Source organism: Gigantopelta aegis, chromosome 3, assembly GCF_016097555.1.
Source record: "Gigantopelta aegis isolate Gae_Host chromosome 3, Gae_host_genome, whole genome shotgun sequence".
NCBI classification, from domain to species: Eukaryota; Metazoa; Mollusca; class Gastropoda; order Neomphalida; family Peltospiridae; genus Gigantopelta; species Gigantopelta aegis.
The window spans coordinates 91,366,731-91,385,798 of NC_054701.1; the positions used below are offsets into that span (position 1 = coordinate 91,366,731).

Below are 19,068 nucleotides of genomic sequence, written 5' to 3' on the forward strand. Positions count from 1 at the left end.
ACTACATTATGTGTACATTTTACACACAGGTAATAGATCATGTGTACGTTATACACGTAGGTACTACATATGTGTATGTGTACATTTTACACACAGGTAATAGATCATGTGTACGTTATACGTAGGTACTACATTATGTGTACATTTTACACACAGGTAATAGATCATGTGTACGTTTTACACGTAGGTACTACATTATGTGTACATTTTATACACAGGTAATAGATCATGATGTGTACATTTTACACACAGGTAATAGATCATGTGTACGTTTTACAAGTAGGTACTACATTATGTGTACATTTTACACACAGGTAATAGATCATGTGTACGTTATACAAGTAGGTACTACATTATGTGTACATTTTACACACAGGTAATAGATCATGTGTACGTTATACAAGTAGGTACTACATTATGTGTACATTTTACACACAGGTAATAGATCATGTGTACGTTATACAAGTAGGTACTACATTATGTGTACATTTTACACACAGGTAATAGATCATGTGTACGTTATACAAGTAGGTACTACTACATTTTACACACAGGTAATAGATCATGTGTACATTTTACACACAGGTAATAGATCATGTGTACGTTATACAAGTAGGTACTACATTATGTGTACATTTTACACACAGGTAATAGATCATGTGTACGTTATACAAGTAGGTACTACATTATGTGTACATTTTACACACAGGTAATAGATCATGTGTACGTTATACACAGGTAATAGTAGGTACTAAGTAGGTATTATGTGTACATTTTACACACAGGTAATAGATCATGTGTACGTTATACAAGTAGGTACTACATTATGTGTACATTTTACACACAGGTAATAGATCATGTGTACGTTATACAAGTAGGTACTACTACCTGATGTGTACATTTTACACACAGGTAATAGATCATGTGTACGTTATACACGTAGGTACTACATTATGTGTACATTTTACACACAGGTAATAGATCATGTGTACGTTATACAAGTAGGTACTACTACCTGATGTGTACATTTTACACACAGGTAATAGATCATGTGTACGTTATACACGTAGGTACTACATTATGTGTACATTTTACACACAGGTAATAGATCATGTGTACGTTATACACGTAGGTACTACATTATGTGTACATTTTACACACAGGTAATAGATCATGTGTACGTTATACAAGTAGGTACTACATTATGTGTACATTTTACACACAGGTAATAGATCATGTGTACGTTATACAAGTAGGTACTACATTATGTGTACATTTTACACACAGGTAATAGATCATGTGTATGTGTACTACATTATGTTACATTTTACACACAGGTAATAGATCATGTGTACGTTATACACGTAGGTACTACATTATGTGTACATTTTACACACAGGTAATAGATCATGTGTACGTTTTACACGTAGGTACTACATTATGTGTACATTTTACACACAGGTAATAGATCATGTGTACGTTATACAAGTAGGTACTACATTATGTGTACATTTTACACACAGGTAATAGATCATGTGTACGTTATACAGTAGGTATGGTACATTTTACAGGTAATAGATCATGTGTACGTTTTACACGTAGGTACTACATTATGTGTACATTTTACACACAGGTAATAGATCATGTGTACGTTATACAAGTAGGTACTACATTATGTGTACATTTTACACACAGGTAATAGATCATGTGTACGTTATACAAGTAGGTACTACATTATGTGTACATTTTACACACAGGTAATAGATCATGTGTACGTTATACACGTAGGTACTACATTATGTGTACATTTTACACACAGGTAATAGATCATGTGTACGTTATACAAGTAGGTACTACTACCTGATGTGTACATTTTACACACAGGTAATAGATCATGTGTACGTTATACAAGTAGGTACTACTACCTGATGTGTACATTTTACACACAGGTAATAGATCATGTGTACGTTATACACGTAGGTACTACATTATGTGTACATTTTACACACAGGTAATAGATCATGTGTACGTTATACAAGTAGGTACTACTACCTGATGTGTACATTTTACACACAGGTAATAGATCATGTGTACGTTATACACGTAGGTACTACATTATGTGTACATTTTACACACAGGTAATAGATCATGTGTACGTTATACACGTAGGTACTACATTATGTGTACATTTTACACACAGGTAATAGATCATGTGTACGTTATACAAGTAGGTACTACTACCTTATGTGTACATTTTACACACAGGTAATAGATCATGTGTACGTTATACACGTAGGTACTACATTATGTGTACATTTTACACACAGGTAATAGATCATGTGTACGTTATACACGTAGGTACTACATTATGTGTACATTTTACACACAGGTAATAGATCATGTGTACGTTATACAAGTAGGTACTACTACATTTTACACACAGGTAATAGATCATGTGTACGTTATACAAGTAGGTACTACATTATGTGTACATTTTACACACAGGTAATAGATCATGTGTACGTTATACACGTAGGTACTACATTATGTGTACATTTTACACACAGGTAATAGATCATGTGTACGTTATACAAGTAGGTACTACATTTTACACACAGGTAATAGATCATGTGTGTACATTTTACACACAGGTAATAGATCATGTGTACGTTATACACGTAGGTACTACATTATGTGTACATTTTACACACAGGTAATAGATCATGTGTACGTTATACAAGTAGGTACTACAGGTACTACAGGTATGTGATGTGTACGTTTTACAAGTAGGTACATTACACACAGGTAATAGATCATGTGTATACAAGTAGGTACATTGTTACACACAGGTAATAGATCATGTGTACGTTTTACACGTAGGTACTACATTATGTGTACATTTTACACACAGGTAATAGATCATGTGTACGTTATACAAGTAGGTACTACATTATGTGTACATTTTACACACAGGTAATAGATCATGTGTACGTTATACAAGTAGGTACTACATTATGTGTACATTTTACACACAGGTAATAGATCATGTGTACGTTATACAAGTAGGTACTACATTATGTGTACATTTTACACACAGGTAATAGATCATGTGTACGTTATACAAGTAGGTACTACATTATGTGTACATTTTACACACAGGTAATAGATCATGTGTACGTTATACAAGTAGGTACTACTACCTGATGTGTACATTTTACACACAGGTAATAGATCATGTGTACGTTATACAAGTAGGTACTACATTATGTGTACATTTTACACACAGGTAATAGATCATGTGTACGTTATACACGTAGGTACTACATTATGTGTACATTTTACACACAGGTAATAGATCATGTGTACGTTATACAAGTAGGTACTACTATTATGTGTACATTTTACACACAGGTAATAGATCATGTGTACGTTATACAAGTAGGTACTACATTATGTGTACATTTTACACACAGGTAATAGATCATGTGTACGTTATACAAGTAGGTACTACATTATGTGTACATTTTACACACAGGTAATAGATCATGTGTACGTTATACAAGTAGGTACTACATTATGTGTACATTTTACACACAGGTAATAGATCATGTGTACGTTTTACACGTAGGTACTACATTATGTGTACATTTTACACACAGGTAATAGATCATGTGTACGTACATTTTACACAGGTAATAGATAGGTACTACATTATGTGTACATTTTACACACAGGTAATAGATCATGTGTATTATGTGTACATTTTACACACAGGTAATAGATCATGTGTACGCTTTACACGTAGGTACTACATTATGTGTACATTTTACACACAGGTAATAGATCATGTGTACGTTATACAAGTAGGTACTACATTATGTGTACATTTTACACACAGGTAATAGATCATGTGTACGTTTTACACGTAGGTACTACATTATGTGTACATTTTACACACATTATGTGTACATTTTACACAGTAATAGATCATGTGTACGTTATACAAGTAGGTACTACTACAAGTAGGTACTACATTATGTGTACATTTTACACACATGTGTACGTACAAGTAGGTACTATCATGTGTACATTTTACACACAGGTAATAGATCATGTGTACGTTATACACGTAGGTACTACATTATGTGTACATTTTACACACAGGTAATAGATCATGTGTACGTTATACAAGTAGGTACTACATTATGTGTACATTTTACACACAGGTAATAGATCATGTGTACGTTATACAAGTAGGTACTACTACCTGATGTGTACATTTTACACACAGGTAATAGATCATGTGTACGTTATACAAGTAGGTACTACATTATGTGTACATTTTACACACAGGTAATAGATCATGTGTACGTTTTACACGTAGGTACTACATTATGTGTACATTTTACACACAGGTAATAGATCATGTGTACGTTATACAAGTAGGTACTACATTATGTGTACATTTTACACACAGGTAATAGATCATGTGTACGTTATACAAGTAGGTACTACATTATGTGTACATTTTACACACAGGTAATAGATCATGTGTACGTTATACAAGTAGGTACTACATTATGTGTACATTTTACACACAGGTAATAGATCATGTGTACGTTATACAAGTAGGTACTACTATGTGATGTGTACATTTTACACACAGGTAATAGATCATGTGTACGTTTTACACGTAGGTACTACATTATGTGTACATTTTACACACAGGTAATAGATCATGTGTACGTTATACAAGTAGGTACTACTACCTGATGTGTACATTTTACACACAGGTAATAGATCATGTGTACATTATGTAGGTATTTGATAATGTGTACGTTCTACCTGTAGGTACTTGATAATGTGTACGTTCTATATTATGTTTTTATTTGATAATATGTACGTTCTATATTATATAGGTATTTGATAATGTGTACGTTCTATATTATGTAGGTACTTGATAATGTGTACGTTCTACCTGTAGGTACTTGATAATGTGTACGTTCTATATTATGTAGGTATTTGATAATGTGTACGTTCTGCCTGTAGGTACTTGATAATGTGTTCGTTCTATATTATGTATGTATTTGATAATGTGTACGTTTTATATTATGTAGGTACTTGATAATGTGTATGTTCTATATTATGTAGGTATTAGATAATGTGTACGTTCTGCCTGTAGGTACTTAATAATGTGTACTTCTATATTATGTAGGTACTTGATAATGTGTACGTTCTATATTATGTAGGTACTTGATAATGTGTACGTTCTGTATTATGTAGGTATTTGATAATGTGTACGTTCTATATTATGTAGGTACTTGATAATGTTTACGTTCTATATTTTGTAGGTGTTTGATAATGTGTACGTTCTACCTGTAGGTACTTGATAATGTGTACGTTCTATATTATGTAGGTATTTGATAATATGTACGTTCTATATTATATAGGTATTTGATAATGTGTACGTTCTATATTATGTAGGTACTTGATAATGTGTATGTTCCATATTATGTAGGTATTAGATAATGTGTACGTTCTGCCTGTAGGTACTTAATAATGTGTACGTTCTATATTATGTAGGTACTTGACAATGTGTACATTCTACCTGTAGGTACTTGATAATGTGTGCGTTCTATATTATGTAGGTATTTGATAATGTGTATGTTCTATATTATGTAAGTATTTGATAATGTGTACATTCTGCCTGTAGGTACTTGATAATGTGTACGTTCTATATTTTGTAGGTACTTGATAATGTGTACGTTCTATATTATGTAGGTATTTGATAATGTGTACCTCTAAATTATGTAGGTATTTGGTCATGTGTACGTTCTATATTATATAGGTATTTGATAATGTGTACGTTCTATATTATGTAGGTATTTGATAATGTATACGTTCTGCCTGTAGGTACTTGATAATGTGTACATTCTATATTATGTAGGTACTTGATAATGTGTACGTTCTATATTATGTAGGTATTTGATAATGTGTACGTTCTGCCTGTAGGTACTTGATAATGTGTACATTCTATATTATGTAGGTATTAGATAATGTGTACGTTCTGCCTGTAGGTACTTGATAATGTGTACGTTCTACCTGTAGGTACTTGATAATGTGTACGTTCTGCCTGTAGGTACTTGATAATGTATACGTTCTATATTATGTAGGTATTTGATAATGTGTACGTTCTGCCTGTAGGTACTTGATAATGTGTACGTTCTATATTATGTAGGTACTTGATAATGTGTACGTTCTGCCTGTAGGTATTTGATAATGTGATCGTTCTACCTGTGGGTACTTGATAATGTGTACGTTCTGCCTGTAGGTACTTGATAATGTGTACGTTCTATATTATGTAGGTACTTGATAATGTGTACGTTCTGCATGTAGGTATCTGATGTGTACGTTCTACCTGTAGGTACTTGATAATTTGTACGTTCTACCTGTAGGTACTTGAACATGTGTACGTTCTACCTGTAGGTACTTGATAATGTGTACATTATACCTGTAGGTACTTGATAATGTGTACGTTCTACCTGTAGGTACTTGAACATGTGTACGTTCTACCTGTAGGTACTTGATAATGTGTACGTTCTACCTGTAGGTACTTGATAATGTGTACGTTCTACCTGTAGGTACTTGATAATGTGTACCTTGTTGGTGGCGCCGCACCTGGCGAATCTTCTCTACATTGTGTGGAACACACCGTTCATCAGCTCCGCTTGGAAGCGACAGATGCCTAATTCTACTCATATTTACCTGGTGAGTAGTAGTAGTAGTAGTGGTAGTAGTAGTAGTAATAGTAGTAGTAGTATTTAGTAGTAGATCGGTAGTAGTAGTAGTAGTAGTAGTAGTAGTAGTAGTAGTATTAGTAGTAGTAGTAGTAGTAGTAGTAGTAGTAGTAGCAGCAGCAGACAGGATTCGAACTAGGAAATAAAATATGGCCTTTTTTTGTTTTGTTTTTTTAATAGCAGTCCAAAAGAAATATGATCTGCTAAGAAAAACGTTGGTTTGGGGTGAGGGGAGGGTTTGGTATAGTGCGTGAAAAATAAGGTCCTATAAGGTATATTTTAGAGCATTATGGAATTAAAATATAACAGATTCATAATCTAAATAACAGATGACATAATCGAACATACATCTGTCTCTTGAAAACATGGCCAGTGATACTGCTATAATGTTAGTAGGTGATTTTCTGTTTCACTTGCTAGGTCTAAAATACGGATTGCTTTTGGGTTTTGGCAGGCCACTATTTCGAGCCCTGTAGTAGCAATATTAGTAATAGCAGTAGTATTAGTAGTAGTAGTAGTAGCAGCAGTAATAGTAATAGTAATAGTAGTAGTAGTAGTAGTAGTAGTAGTAGTAGTAGTAATAGTAGTAGTAGTAGTAGCAGTAGTATTAGTAATAGTAGTAGTAGTAGTAGTAGTACGGTTAGAAGTAGTATTACTTAGTAGTATAGTAGTGGTAATACTTGGTCGAGGTGTAGTAGTAGCAGCGGTAGTAGTAATATTAGTTATACTACTAGTAGTATTAGTAGTAGGAAGAGGAGGAGGAGGAATGGGAAGGAATGGGAGGAGGGGTAACTAACAGTATGTACTACATTCTTTATTTGTGTTATTCAGGGGTTGATAAGTAGCGTTATTGAAGGTGTCGCTGCGACTATATTCACCACGGAATTGTCGTCGGTGTTACCAGAGACGGTGCTGTTGTTCCTGCCAGCAGCGGTGTTTACAATCCCCCTGATCGTGAATGCTGCCCAGCAACTTAGGGTAGGTGTATGTTATTATTATTTAAAGATTTGAAGCCAGAACCAGTTCCCTAAATAAAATTTAAAAAAAATTCTCATTTGTTGTGCTGAAACGAGTGTTTCCTCATGTCTGCCAGTATTTCGATATCGGTTTTAACGCAGACATACTTTTTAAATTATAAGATTTCAATAGTACTATGTCTTGATATTGTAAGTTGTATATGAGTGTGCCTCGTGATAGACAATAAACAAAATCTGGCCCAGAAGTAACACTAACTTACAACTCAATAATGTTAAAGGGACATACCCTAGTTTTTAAACACTAAGGTAATCACACTTTACTTAGATTTTATGGTTTAGATTATCAATTTCCATACATTCGAAGTGTTTTTGGTCATCCTGGTGGTTTTAATATCACAAAATGCATTTCTTATATTTTTAAAAACGTACGTGCGTCTGAGAAGACAGTTATGGAGTCGAGTTTTAGTCCATTTTTAGAGGGTATTTCACCATTTCAAAGTCATAGACTCATGTTTCACTCAGTTGTAACGTTATCCAAATGTGTTTCAGGTTTGTAGATTAATTAAACTTAGTGTTAATTTTCACGGGTTGAAACTAGAGTATGTTCCTTTAATGAATTTAAATGACGATATGACCGTACCTAGCTGGGTAGTTGCACTCCAGCAAATTACGTAAAAGGGCCCTTTCTATTTTGAAAGTAGCCTACTCCTTTTTATCTATCTGGAGAACTGGAGAAGATAATTCATTACTGTGCCCCTATTCTTTTCGTACTGCCATCCTACATAGTTCAGGCTAAATGCGACACCGTGTTCTATCACTGGTGTTAATGTAATAATGTGCATTCTTTTGTAGAAGAAGTCTGTCTCCAAATCCGGTACCAGCTACAATCCCTTCCGCCATTTTATCGTAACGATGGTTTGTACGTACACAGTGATCGCCCCTGCAACCGCTTCGGCTGTGATATTTCTGTGGTCTCCCTTCAACATGAATCTAGGTCAGTGCATGGCGTTGCCGCTGGTCCTGTTGTTGCTGTCCACCGCGTGGACTCCCAGCATCCAGAAGCTGACCACGTGCTCAACCGTATCGTCACGACGCAACTGGAAGGCGTCCTTGACCTACGCCGCGGTGAAGATTTTCATCACACCACTCACCGTGTTTGGAATAATGGTCTTCAAGATCACGGCATTTCGTGAGGATATGGTGCTTTTCATAAAATCAGGAATATCTGACATTTCGGATACTCGCATCTGGGTACCTGTGTTGTTGTGTATGTTCTCTGGTTTCGTGGCTCTGATGGTGATGAACATTGCGTCAAAGGTCGCCCTGACCATCCCTGGTATGCTCCTGCCATCGTTTCTCTCTCCTCTTCTCGCGTTTGGAGCAGCCACTGTAATATGGGGCGACGTGGAGTCGCTGTCAGTGTGGGAACTGTCGGGAGATGACCACGCTAGCTGGCTGGCGGCTGGACTCGTGGGTTTAGCGTGGCTGCTGCCGTTTGTAACTCCCAGTCTGAGTATTATCAAAACGCCCACATATTTATTAAGGCCTTTTGCAGAAAACTTCTTTGGCTTCCATTGGAATCAAATGTTTCTTGAGCAGTCTATAATGCTGAACTTTTTCCACGAGGGGATCAGATCTAATGGTTATGCTACCAAATCGTCTGTTAACAGAAATCGCAAAACCGTTTTCATTTGTACGACGATGTTCAGAGAGACGTACGCCGAAATGACTCGTTATGTTCAAAGCTTGAAAAAAGTGTATTCATCTGACCAGTTTTGTGATGTTTCTATGGAAACACATATTTTCATGGACAGTGCTTTTGCTGAGAATGAACTGAACAGTTACGCCAACCAGCTCTTGTCTATTTTGCTTACCATTTTGGAATTGCCCTTTTCTAGCCTGCTCTGTTATAAAACGCCATATGGCTGCCAGGTTGTGTCCGTGTACAAACAGCAGTACCTCATCTACGTCCATATGAAAAACACCGACCAGTTCAAAGCGAAGAAGAGATGGAGCCAAGTCATGTACATGAATTACATTTTAAAATACAGATGCAACTTGCCTTCCACGTTGTACGACAACAACAAAGTCGGCACAGAGATTCCTGAGAATTTTGATTCCTTTCTTGAAGGACTCAGAGCTGTTGATAAAGACCGAATACAGAAAGAATCGGCGAGACAGTTCCACTCCAAACACAGCAGGGCAGAAATGGGATTTGTTACTAACGATCAGCAATATGAGATGTCTTACGATAGTGGAAGCGAGATATCAACGGAGGCATCAGATGCGTATACAGTTTCTCGAGACAGCAGCGGCTCATACAACACCAGCGAGGCCAACGACAGTGACGACTCAGACCTGTTCTACTACCAGACATGCAAGGATCGTGGACGACATGCTAAACCTTCTGCAGCAGACGACCACCTGATGATAAGGAAGATAATCAACACGGAGATCGCGAACAACAGGGACAGGGTGGAGAAAAAGACGTCACTGCCACCCGGAGTATTTTATTTCAACCCAAAGAGTATTGTGCACGGCCACTGGAGGAAGCACAGGTCCAGCGTCTACGCCGGGAACAAAATGGAGCAGACGACATTGTTTACAATCCCAGAGCAGACAACTTGCAAGGCTGACGACGTGTACATCCTGGCCACTGACGCAGACACGCAGTTCAACGCCAAGAGTGTGCGCGCGCTCTTTGACCTGTGCGAGAAGGACCGGTCTCTGGGGGCAGCTTGTGGTCGCACGATTCCCACTGGTGTCGCCAATCCTATCGTCTGGTATCAGAAGTTCGAATATTCAAAAGGTAAGTCGTTTTGAAGGTTGTCGCAATTCTTACTGACATTGTTAGGGGTCGTAATTAAGTAGTTTTAGAATCTTGACTGAAGATTTGTATGACCATTGAGTCTCATCAAGTGTGTAAAAATATTACGTCGCCATTTGAATATTTTCGGAATATTTTCTTTGACACTGAAAATGGTCAGGTAACTTTCATAACATTGTGTAATTAAAGCCTTTATTTTGTCTTCATATATGTCAAATTTCATTTACATAAACTTCAATGACATTTTCTGACTTCATTTTACAACTTATTTTGCAGTATATCAGTTCTTTCATATATATATATATATATATATATATATATATATATATATATATATATATATATATATATATATATATATATATATATATAAAAGAGTTCACAATATTATTTGTTTCGACTCTTTCAGATAGCACTACAAACATGAATTTCATTTTAATATTTTTTTCTTTAGATTTTTGGTTGGTCAAGGCATCACAAAATATCATTGGCTCTGTGACCTGTTGCCCGGGGTGTTTTAGTCTGTATCGAGGTCAGGCCCTTTATGACATCATGAACACGTTCTCAGAACCTAGCATGTCGGCGTTTGATGCACTAGTTAAAGATCACGGTAAATACGTCAAATTGATTTTATTATGGCAATAATATAACACCATGGAGAGTTATACTTTTGACAGTTATCGGTTTTTTTTTTTTTTTTTAGTTTAGTTTAGTTTTTTTTTTGTTTTTTTTTTGGTATTGGGTTTTTTGTTGTTGTTTTTTGTTGTTGTTGTTGTTGTTTGTTTTTTTGTGTTGTGTTTTGCGGGGGTGTTCTTGCGTTTCCATTTAGACCTTGGCTTTATGCCATTTTATTCCATCAAAACTTAGTTACACACAGACACACACACACACATATACACGCACGCACATATACACAGACACACACACATATACACAGACACACATATATATACACACACACACACACACACACACATACACGCACGCACATATACACTTTAAATATTTATTATAAATGCATACATGTATATATGTATTCGTTTCTATGACTGTTTTATTGTACCATTAAATGATGTTTCTTAAATATTTAGAAATAAGTAATATTCTACATTCTGTGCGTGTATGGATTAGTTTATATGTGACAGAGTTATCTCAAAATACAGTTGTATATAATTTTTCCGAGATATATATTACAGCTAGCTGTTGGGTTAACTAATGATCAAGACTATACTTTTAATACAGAGCTTTCCTTTGTATGTCTGTTAGGTGAAGACCGCTGGCTGTGTACCTTGATGATGATGCGAGGGTGGAAACTGGAGTACATCGACCACTGTCGGAACTCCACCCACTGCCCTGAGCTGTTCACTGAGTTTCTACGACAACGTCGTCGGTGGGTGCTCTCCGAATTGTCTAACATGGCGCTCATCTTCCAGCACCTCGTCACCCTCATCAGAAACAACGCCAACTTCTCCGTCATTTTCATCCTGTCCTTGCTGCAGATGTTCCTCTGGGTCCTCGTGTCGCCGTCCACGACGCTGTTCATCCTGAGCCTGTCCTACGAGATCCTGTTCGGCGTGCCCGTGTTGGTTGCGATCCCCGTGACCCATGCCGCGCTGCTTTGTTACGCTGTCGTCTGCTGCGTGGGAAGCAGACGAACACAGAACTCCGTGACGCTAGTCTTTCTCGCAGTGATCGCTCTGCTCATGCTCTCTGTTGGAGCAGCGTTCATCAAGTACGTCGTCGACTCCATTCAAGAAGGTACGCTCGCTAGCTTATGCAATTATCCACATGGTAATCTTCAAACTCATGTACATAACAAAACGTGGTCGGTACACATATCAATATATACATGATATTGTCTTCAGCGGTGATTTTGATTGATTCATTGATTTCAACTTATTTTCGTGCTTATATCCAATTAAGGTTCAAGCACGCTATCCTGAGCACACACATCAGCTATCTGGGCTCTCTGTCCAAGACAGTGAGTTAGTTGTTAGTGGTTAGTCAGGGGATTTTGAAGATGCTCTAGCCTTGGTCCAAGCCATTGGTCAGGCTAGAGACGGGGCCCAGGGTGGATATGTCCGAACCTTGATTCAGAGTTGGAGTTTTAGAAGATAAACTTTTAGAGACCAGACTCAATCTCTAATGACGTCACACGCATGCAATTTCTATGGCGTTGCCATGACGTTACTGTCTCAGACTATTCGAGTCTCGAGTCTAAGACTTTAAAAGTTTTATAAGCACCAGGCCAGGAACCGGGGAGAAATGGAGGGGGGGGGGGGGGTGCTGATAACGAACCATATATAACATTTGATGGGGTTTAAGTTGCTATCATTTGTATGTAAAGAAAACAGATATTAAATGGATATTAAAGCAAAATTAATTTTCGTAAGGTTTATCATGGTTAACACAATTATAGCAGTAAGAAGATATGTTTTGTAAATGACACCACATATATTTTTTGTGACATCAACCGTTAATATGTACGTTGCATATAGAGTGAAACCTCTAAAGACCGGACCCTCTGTACAGGACGTTTTACAAAGTCCCTTGTTAAAAACCGGTACAGAACTTAACCTCTCTAAACTGGATCCCTCTTAAAACCGGACATTTGTCTTGGTCCCAAGGATGTTCGTTTTAGAGGGGTTTCACTGTAATTAACTGTTGTGTGACTTTCAGATATGATCCAGGGCGAGTTCCAGTTCAAGCCCTACTTCCTGGTGCTGCTCCTGGTTAGCGGCACGATCTACGCGGCGCTCGTGCACCCCGGGGAGTGGCAGAACCTCGTGTACGGCGTCGCCTACGCCTTCATGTTCCCCGCCATGTTCGTCATCCTTCCTGTCTACTCCGTGGCCAACATGGTCGACCAGTCCTGGGGAACTCGCGAAAAGGTACCTAGAACTTTTACCACCAGCCTCGGTGGTCTAGTGGTTAAGCTATCAGACTTTGGGGTGTAAGGTACTGGGTTCTTATGTCAGTGCAAGCTCCCTCCGAGCTATAACGGCAAGGATACTTATAGAAATTATGCCATTTGGTGTTGTTTGTTATTGTTTTTTGTTTGTTTGTTGTTTGTTTTTGTTTAAATGTGAAATGAATAAAGAGAAAATAAAAAATGCTAATGATGACACCAAAAGAATAAAGGTTCACGATCATGAATAATGAATGAATGACTATTTAACAACACCCCAGAACAAACAAAACATCGGCTGTTGATTGTCAAACTAAAGTAAATACATGATTGAATGAAGTGATTTCCAAATCAATATAAAAATTCATAAATTAAATTACAATAAATAACAGTGTAAAAAGACTGTTCATGAAGGAAGTGATTTCCAAATCAATAAAAACATTCACGAATTAAATTATAACACTGTAAAAGAGACTACCCATTCCATACATTTTAGAACATTTCATACACGGTTTCAAACCAAACGCATAAATGTCACTAATCTGTCGGTGTTGTTTTTTCCAGGCAACTCGTTTAGGTGATTATTGGTGCGGAAGCATAAATGCCGAAAAAGGTAAGTTTATGCAGGTCGAATTTTTTAGTTACATTCTGTTGTTGTTGTTGTTGTTGATTTGGATGATGTGTGTAGTAGGGATGAAATCAGTGTGATAAAAGCATAATGAGAGAATGTGTACAAAAATACTTAAAGACAAACAGAAAGCAAGTAAAAGCATCTGCATCATTGTGATGTTTGGTTTTCAAAAATGGTAAATGTATAAAATGGTGATGAATGTTTTTCATGATTGCCTGGGTTGTTAGGATGGGTTTTTGGTCTATATATATTTGATGTATTACACTGTGTGCAATTAAGCATGACTGGGGTTTTATTTCAGAGATGTGTATTTTTAGGATGGTGTGTGTAGGTTGGGTTTTTCTTTTCTAAAATCATTAACAAAATGTCTTTCAGATTCAGAAAAAATTGAAACCGAAGCCGCTCGTCTGCCAGTGCTGACCCCTAAGACGTCAGTCGCCAAGTCTGAGCTGCAATTCTGGGAGAGTCTCAAGTCGTCGCTACTCGGCACAACCGTCAACTGCGGCAGGGAGACAGAGTGGCTGCACCACAGTCTGACAAAACTGAGAAACAAATGCATCACGCTCACCTTGCTTCTCAACACTGTGTGGCTCGGCGTTCTCTCCTGTCTGTACCTCTTTGCAAACACTGACATAATATGTTACGTTGTGGCTGGTGTATTCAGCTTTTCGCTGGTGGTACAACTCGTTGGGTTGACATCGTACAAAATAGACAATTGCTTACGTCGTCATATTATACGAAAAGTAGGTTCTAGTCATCAAATATGGGTCAAAGAAAGACACTAAACCTAGGTTGTATCGTTTTTGTTAAATCACTGTTCATTGTGTCTGTGATTTCATTTGAAGACGCAACAAGATTTTGATCCTGCATATTTACTGGTTCGAGTTACAAGGTCATTATCAAACCAGGAAAAACGTGATCTGATTGGCGTCATTAGTTTCAGTAGGTAGCGTTTAGGTCCATGCATGGAATGAATCATGAGTGGTGTTATCCCGGATGTACTAAAGAATAAAAGCGTTGAACATAAAACCAAGGTTAATACCTTATGTGATTGATGCTCCGGTCGATGGTTCATTTCATCGAGTTTAAGGCTGGTGGGTATCGGGTTCGTATCCTAGTTCAGACCCCTACCCCAGTGTGCACAGCTGAGTATGATGTGCAAAGGCGGCTACACACATCGCTCCTGGACAGAAGGCCCGGATAGCTGTATCAGTGTACTTGAATCGTGGTTGGACATATGCATGTAAACAAATTAAACGAAAAAGGAAGGCTTGGTGTCCAGAAATAAGACTAGGAATGCTCCCTTTTCGACGACTGTTATTGATGACACGGGATATTATCCGTTTAACAGCCACAGAAATATTTAATCCGAATTTTTATTTAGTTCATGACAGAAATGAAAAGTATTTCCCATTAGCTTATTTATGTAAAATGGCGTCTTCATCGTGACTTTCAGTATTACATTTTGCTCAAATTAAAATGTATCGCCGTTTGTTCCAAAAACAAAAGTAATATACAAGAATATTATGCTAGCAAATAATATAAGGGCAATATTAGTATATAACAATACTGTGCTATAATATATACATTACAATCAGCGTTGTAGCTTTTTATTGTGCTCTTGTAGTGTTTGTAGTAAACAATAACTTGGGGTCGGGGGAGAGGAGGCTGTTTAATCCCAGTTGTACATTTTAAATTATGGTTATTGTCGAGAAAATAATCCAATGATTGTGTGGGATCGATTAAATTGTCTTTATTTATCACAAATAGATGTAAAAATAGCAAGGTGTGGCATATATAACTTCGATAAAGCATTTTAAGAGAGCATCAAAAGACACGTGAAGACTCGAACAAGACTATTTAAGAGATAATTATTATTTTTAATTTGCTATGACTTCATCAAAATACTCCCTTAGACTTCGTTTTTTATTGATACGATTTCGAATGTGACGACTTCGTAAAACTATTTATTAAAGGGACATTCCCGAGTTTGCTGCATTGTTAGATGTTTCCGACTAATAAAATATTTCTACGATTAAACTTACATATTAAATATATTTTCTTGTTTAGAATATCAGTGTCTGTATGTTCAATGTGTTTCTGGTCATCTTAATATTTGTAAGAAGCCCAAACTGGATTTTGTCTTCAAATAATTTCGTACGTACGAACAAATATATTTTAAGAACTAAAATGAAATTTAACCTAGTACAAATATTAGAACGATCAGAAACACGTTTAATATACATCCACTAATATTTTATGCAGAAAAATATATTTGATATGTAATTACACTCGTTAAAAAGTCTCTGTTTGTCGATAACATCTTAAAACTTGCTGCAAACTCAGGAATTTCCCTTTAATGTATTTACATGTGTTTAACTTGTTGAATAAAATAAATATGGGAACTAATCTGGTATTGAAAAGTGCGTCTGTTTTGTTTTTGTTTTTTTAGATTGGTTATTTATTTATTATTTTGTTTGTGCTCTTTTGTCTAAGGGAAAGTGCATATAAAAGTTAGGGCTCATTTACAATGGATGCAGTGAGTAAACGCGGTACGGCCACAAAAAAAAAAATACACCGTTTCCAAAGCATGGGAGCATTCACACTATGCGTGCGTTCTCAAACCGCATGTGGCCTGGCGCAACAGAATAACACACAGCTTTTGTCTGTCATAATTACATGAAGCAAACGTTATTTAATAATAACAACCAAGCGCAACAGGTAACGTATAACGACCAAAAAAAACCCCAACAAACCGTTCATTGCAACTATGTAGTGAGATACTTACTTTCACAAACCATAACATCAATTGATCAATAGAATAATGTACACGCTCTTTGAATTTTTGATACAAATAATGTACCGTACACACAAAACGTATAAATGTAAGCATTGATTACTCTACTTTTAAAATGTTTAATTAAAAAATGCATTGCATTGAGCTTAATTATTGCGGCCGAAACGCAGCTGGTGTAAATGCTTCGAACTCAAACAGCAACCGCAACAACCGCAGGATTGGACCACACTCACGCGCCGTATACAATGTAAACGAACTTAACTGTTGGTTTTAACCGATAAATACATATTTAATCTATATACTAGTACATATAGGCTTGAAGGGTCAATATGTAACCTGCAAATTACAATAGGCAAATATTTTGCCAGTACATGGGTCGGTATTTTATTTTATTACAAGCACAATGCTCGAAACAAACCAATATCAAAAGCCTTGTTATGTCAGCAACAACTTGCTAGCAGGGGTTCAGTTAAAATATTTTGTACACGTCAAAGTTGGGAATATTGGTTTTCGTTCGTTTTTTAGTTGTGTAAAACAAAATAATATACACACACACACACACACACGTGCATGCATGCACATACACACCTGCGCAAAAGTTAAGCACCAAACAAATTAATAGTAAATTATAAAAATTTACATTAGGCTGTCATACCTTTTGTCTTAATTTTCCTGGTGGTATACTTACAGTATACATTCCACGCGAGACCCGTGCCACGAACAGACAGACGCAGGGGGTGACATGTGCGAAAGTGCAGTTCGAGGTTTATACCATTACATAGCGATTTAGGCGATCTGAACTGGGCCCGGTTGTTCGAAACCTGGCTTAGCGCTAACCCTGGGTTAAAGAAGTTAACTCACAGTTAGTGTTAATCAGTGATCAAGTTAACCCAGGTTTCGAACAACCGGGCCCTGTTCTTTTTGTGTATAAACACTATGGAAAGTCGAAGGTTGCATGTTGCCACGAAAAGGCAGATTATTGGCATGCATAACACTGGTATGTCACGCAGAGAGATTGACAGACAATTGAACATTAACCATACTGTCATCAGTCGTTAAATTCAAAAACATGTCCAAACTCATGATATCAAGGTTAGGGCAAGATCTGGACGACCGAGGAAGACTGATTCCCGTTAAGATGGGGTCCTAGCACGCGTTGCAAGACGATCCTCATTGACCAACAGCAGAGTGCTAAGAACCCGATGGGATCCCGTCAGGAGGAGGCTGCATGCTGCTGAGAATAGAGCTCGGAGACCAATCAGACGTCCGCTACTCACTCCACATCACAATCAGGAGCGTCTGAGGTGGTGCGGCGCAAGAGTCCAATGTAACCTAAGGACCTGGAGAAGGGTACACTGGTCAGATAAAAGTCGGTTCCTGCTGCACACAACTCGAGAATGGAGATCTAGAGGCTAATGGCCAAAGGAACATTCTGGAAGACGTTCCTTTTGGTGGAGGTTCATTTTTGATCTGGGGGTGCACCTTCTTTGACTGTAAACTTGATGGTGACTGTGCCCGGAACACTCAGTGGGCAGAGATACCAGAATGTCATCTTGGATAGAGTTGTCGCTCCTCATTCTGACAATCACGTACTTGCAAGTCGCCTTGTCTTTATGGATGATCATGCCCCGACATGCAATTGAAACGCTACCATGGCCTGCAATGAGCCCTGATCTAAAACCTATAGAACATATCTGGGATGTTTTGGGACGCTTGGTGAGGAGAGAGATTTACATGAATTTACTAATGCACTTCACGAGGAATGCCAAAGAATATTGCGTTTGGTGATTCATCCACTGGTGTCCAGTCAGGCATCCAGGCACAGGGTAACTATACCCGATATTGATCAGTGACAGACTCAAAACCGTGTTGAGGTGTTGGCTGACATTTATAGATAACGTTACCGACCATCAGGTCGTTTGTATCAGCTGTGGAACAATAGTTATAAATTGTTTGGCAAATGCTAATTTTCATGTCACTTGTTCCAAGTGTTAATAAAATCCTTCAGTATATCCATGGCATCATCTCAAGCGTTTCTTTTCTTTCAATATTATCTATTGCAATCATTTTAAAAATAATATTGGTATTCTCGTAATACATGGCGTGTCCGTGTCTGTGAAAACAAATGTAT

At 37.3% G+C, this 19,068-nt stretch overlaps 2 protein-coding genes across 2 annotated transcripts; both read left to right on the top strand.

Moving 5' to 3' along the window:
• Positions 1-10,262: 10,262 nt before the first annotated feature.
• LOC121367313 (chitin synthase chs-2-like) lies at positions 10,263-11,481 on the top strand. The gene is made up of 2 exons (XM_041491424.1): positions 10,263-10,583; positions 11,056-11,481. The coding sequence occupies exons 1-2, from the start codon at positions 10,358-10,360 to the stop codon at positions 11,244-11,246; spliced, it is 417 nt and encodes a 138-aa protein (XP_041347358.1). The 5' UTR covers positions 10,263-10,357; the 3' UTR covers positions 11,247-11,481.
• Positions 11,482-11,733: 252 nt separating this feature from the next.
• On the top strand, positions 11,734-16,223 carry LOC121366845 (chitin synthase chs-2-like). Its single transcript, XM_041491128.1, has 4 exons — positions 11,734-12,359; positions 13,281-13,492; positions 14,074-14,122; positions 14,516-16,223. Exons 1-4 carry the CDS (start codon positions 11,894-11,896, stop codon positions 14,923-14,925), a joined length of 1,137 nt encoding a protein of 378 aa, XP_041347062.1. The 5' UTR covers positions 11,734-11,893; the 3' UTR covers positions 14,926-16,223.
• Positions 16,224-19,068: the final 2,845 nt, after the last annotated feature.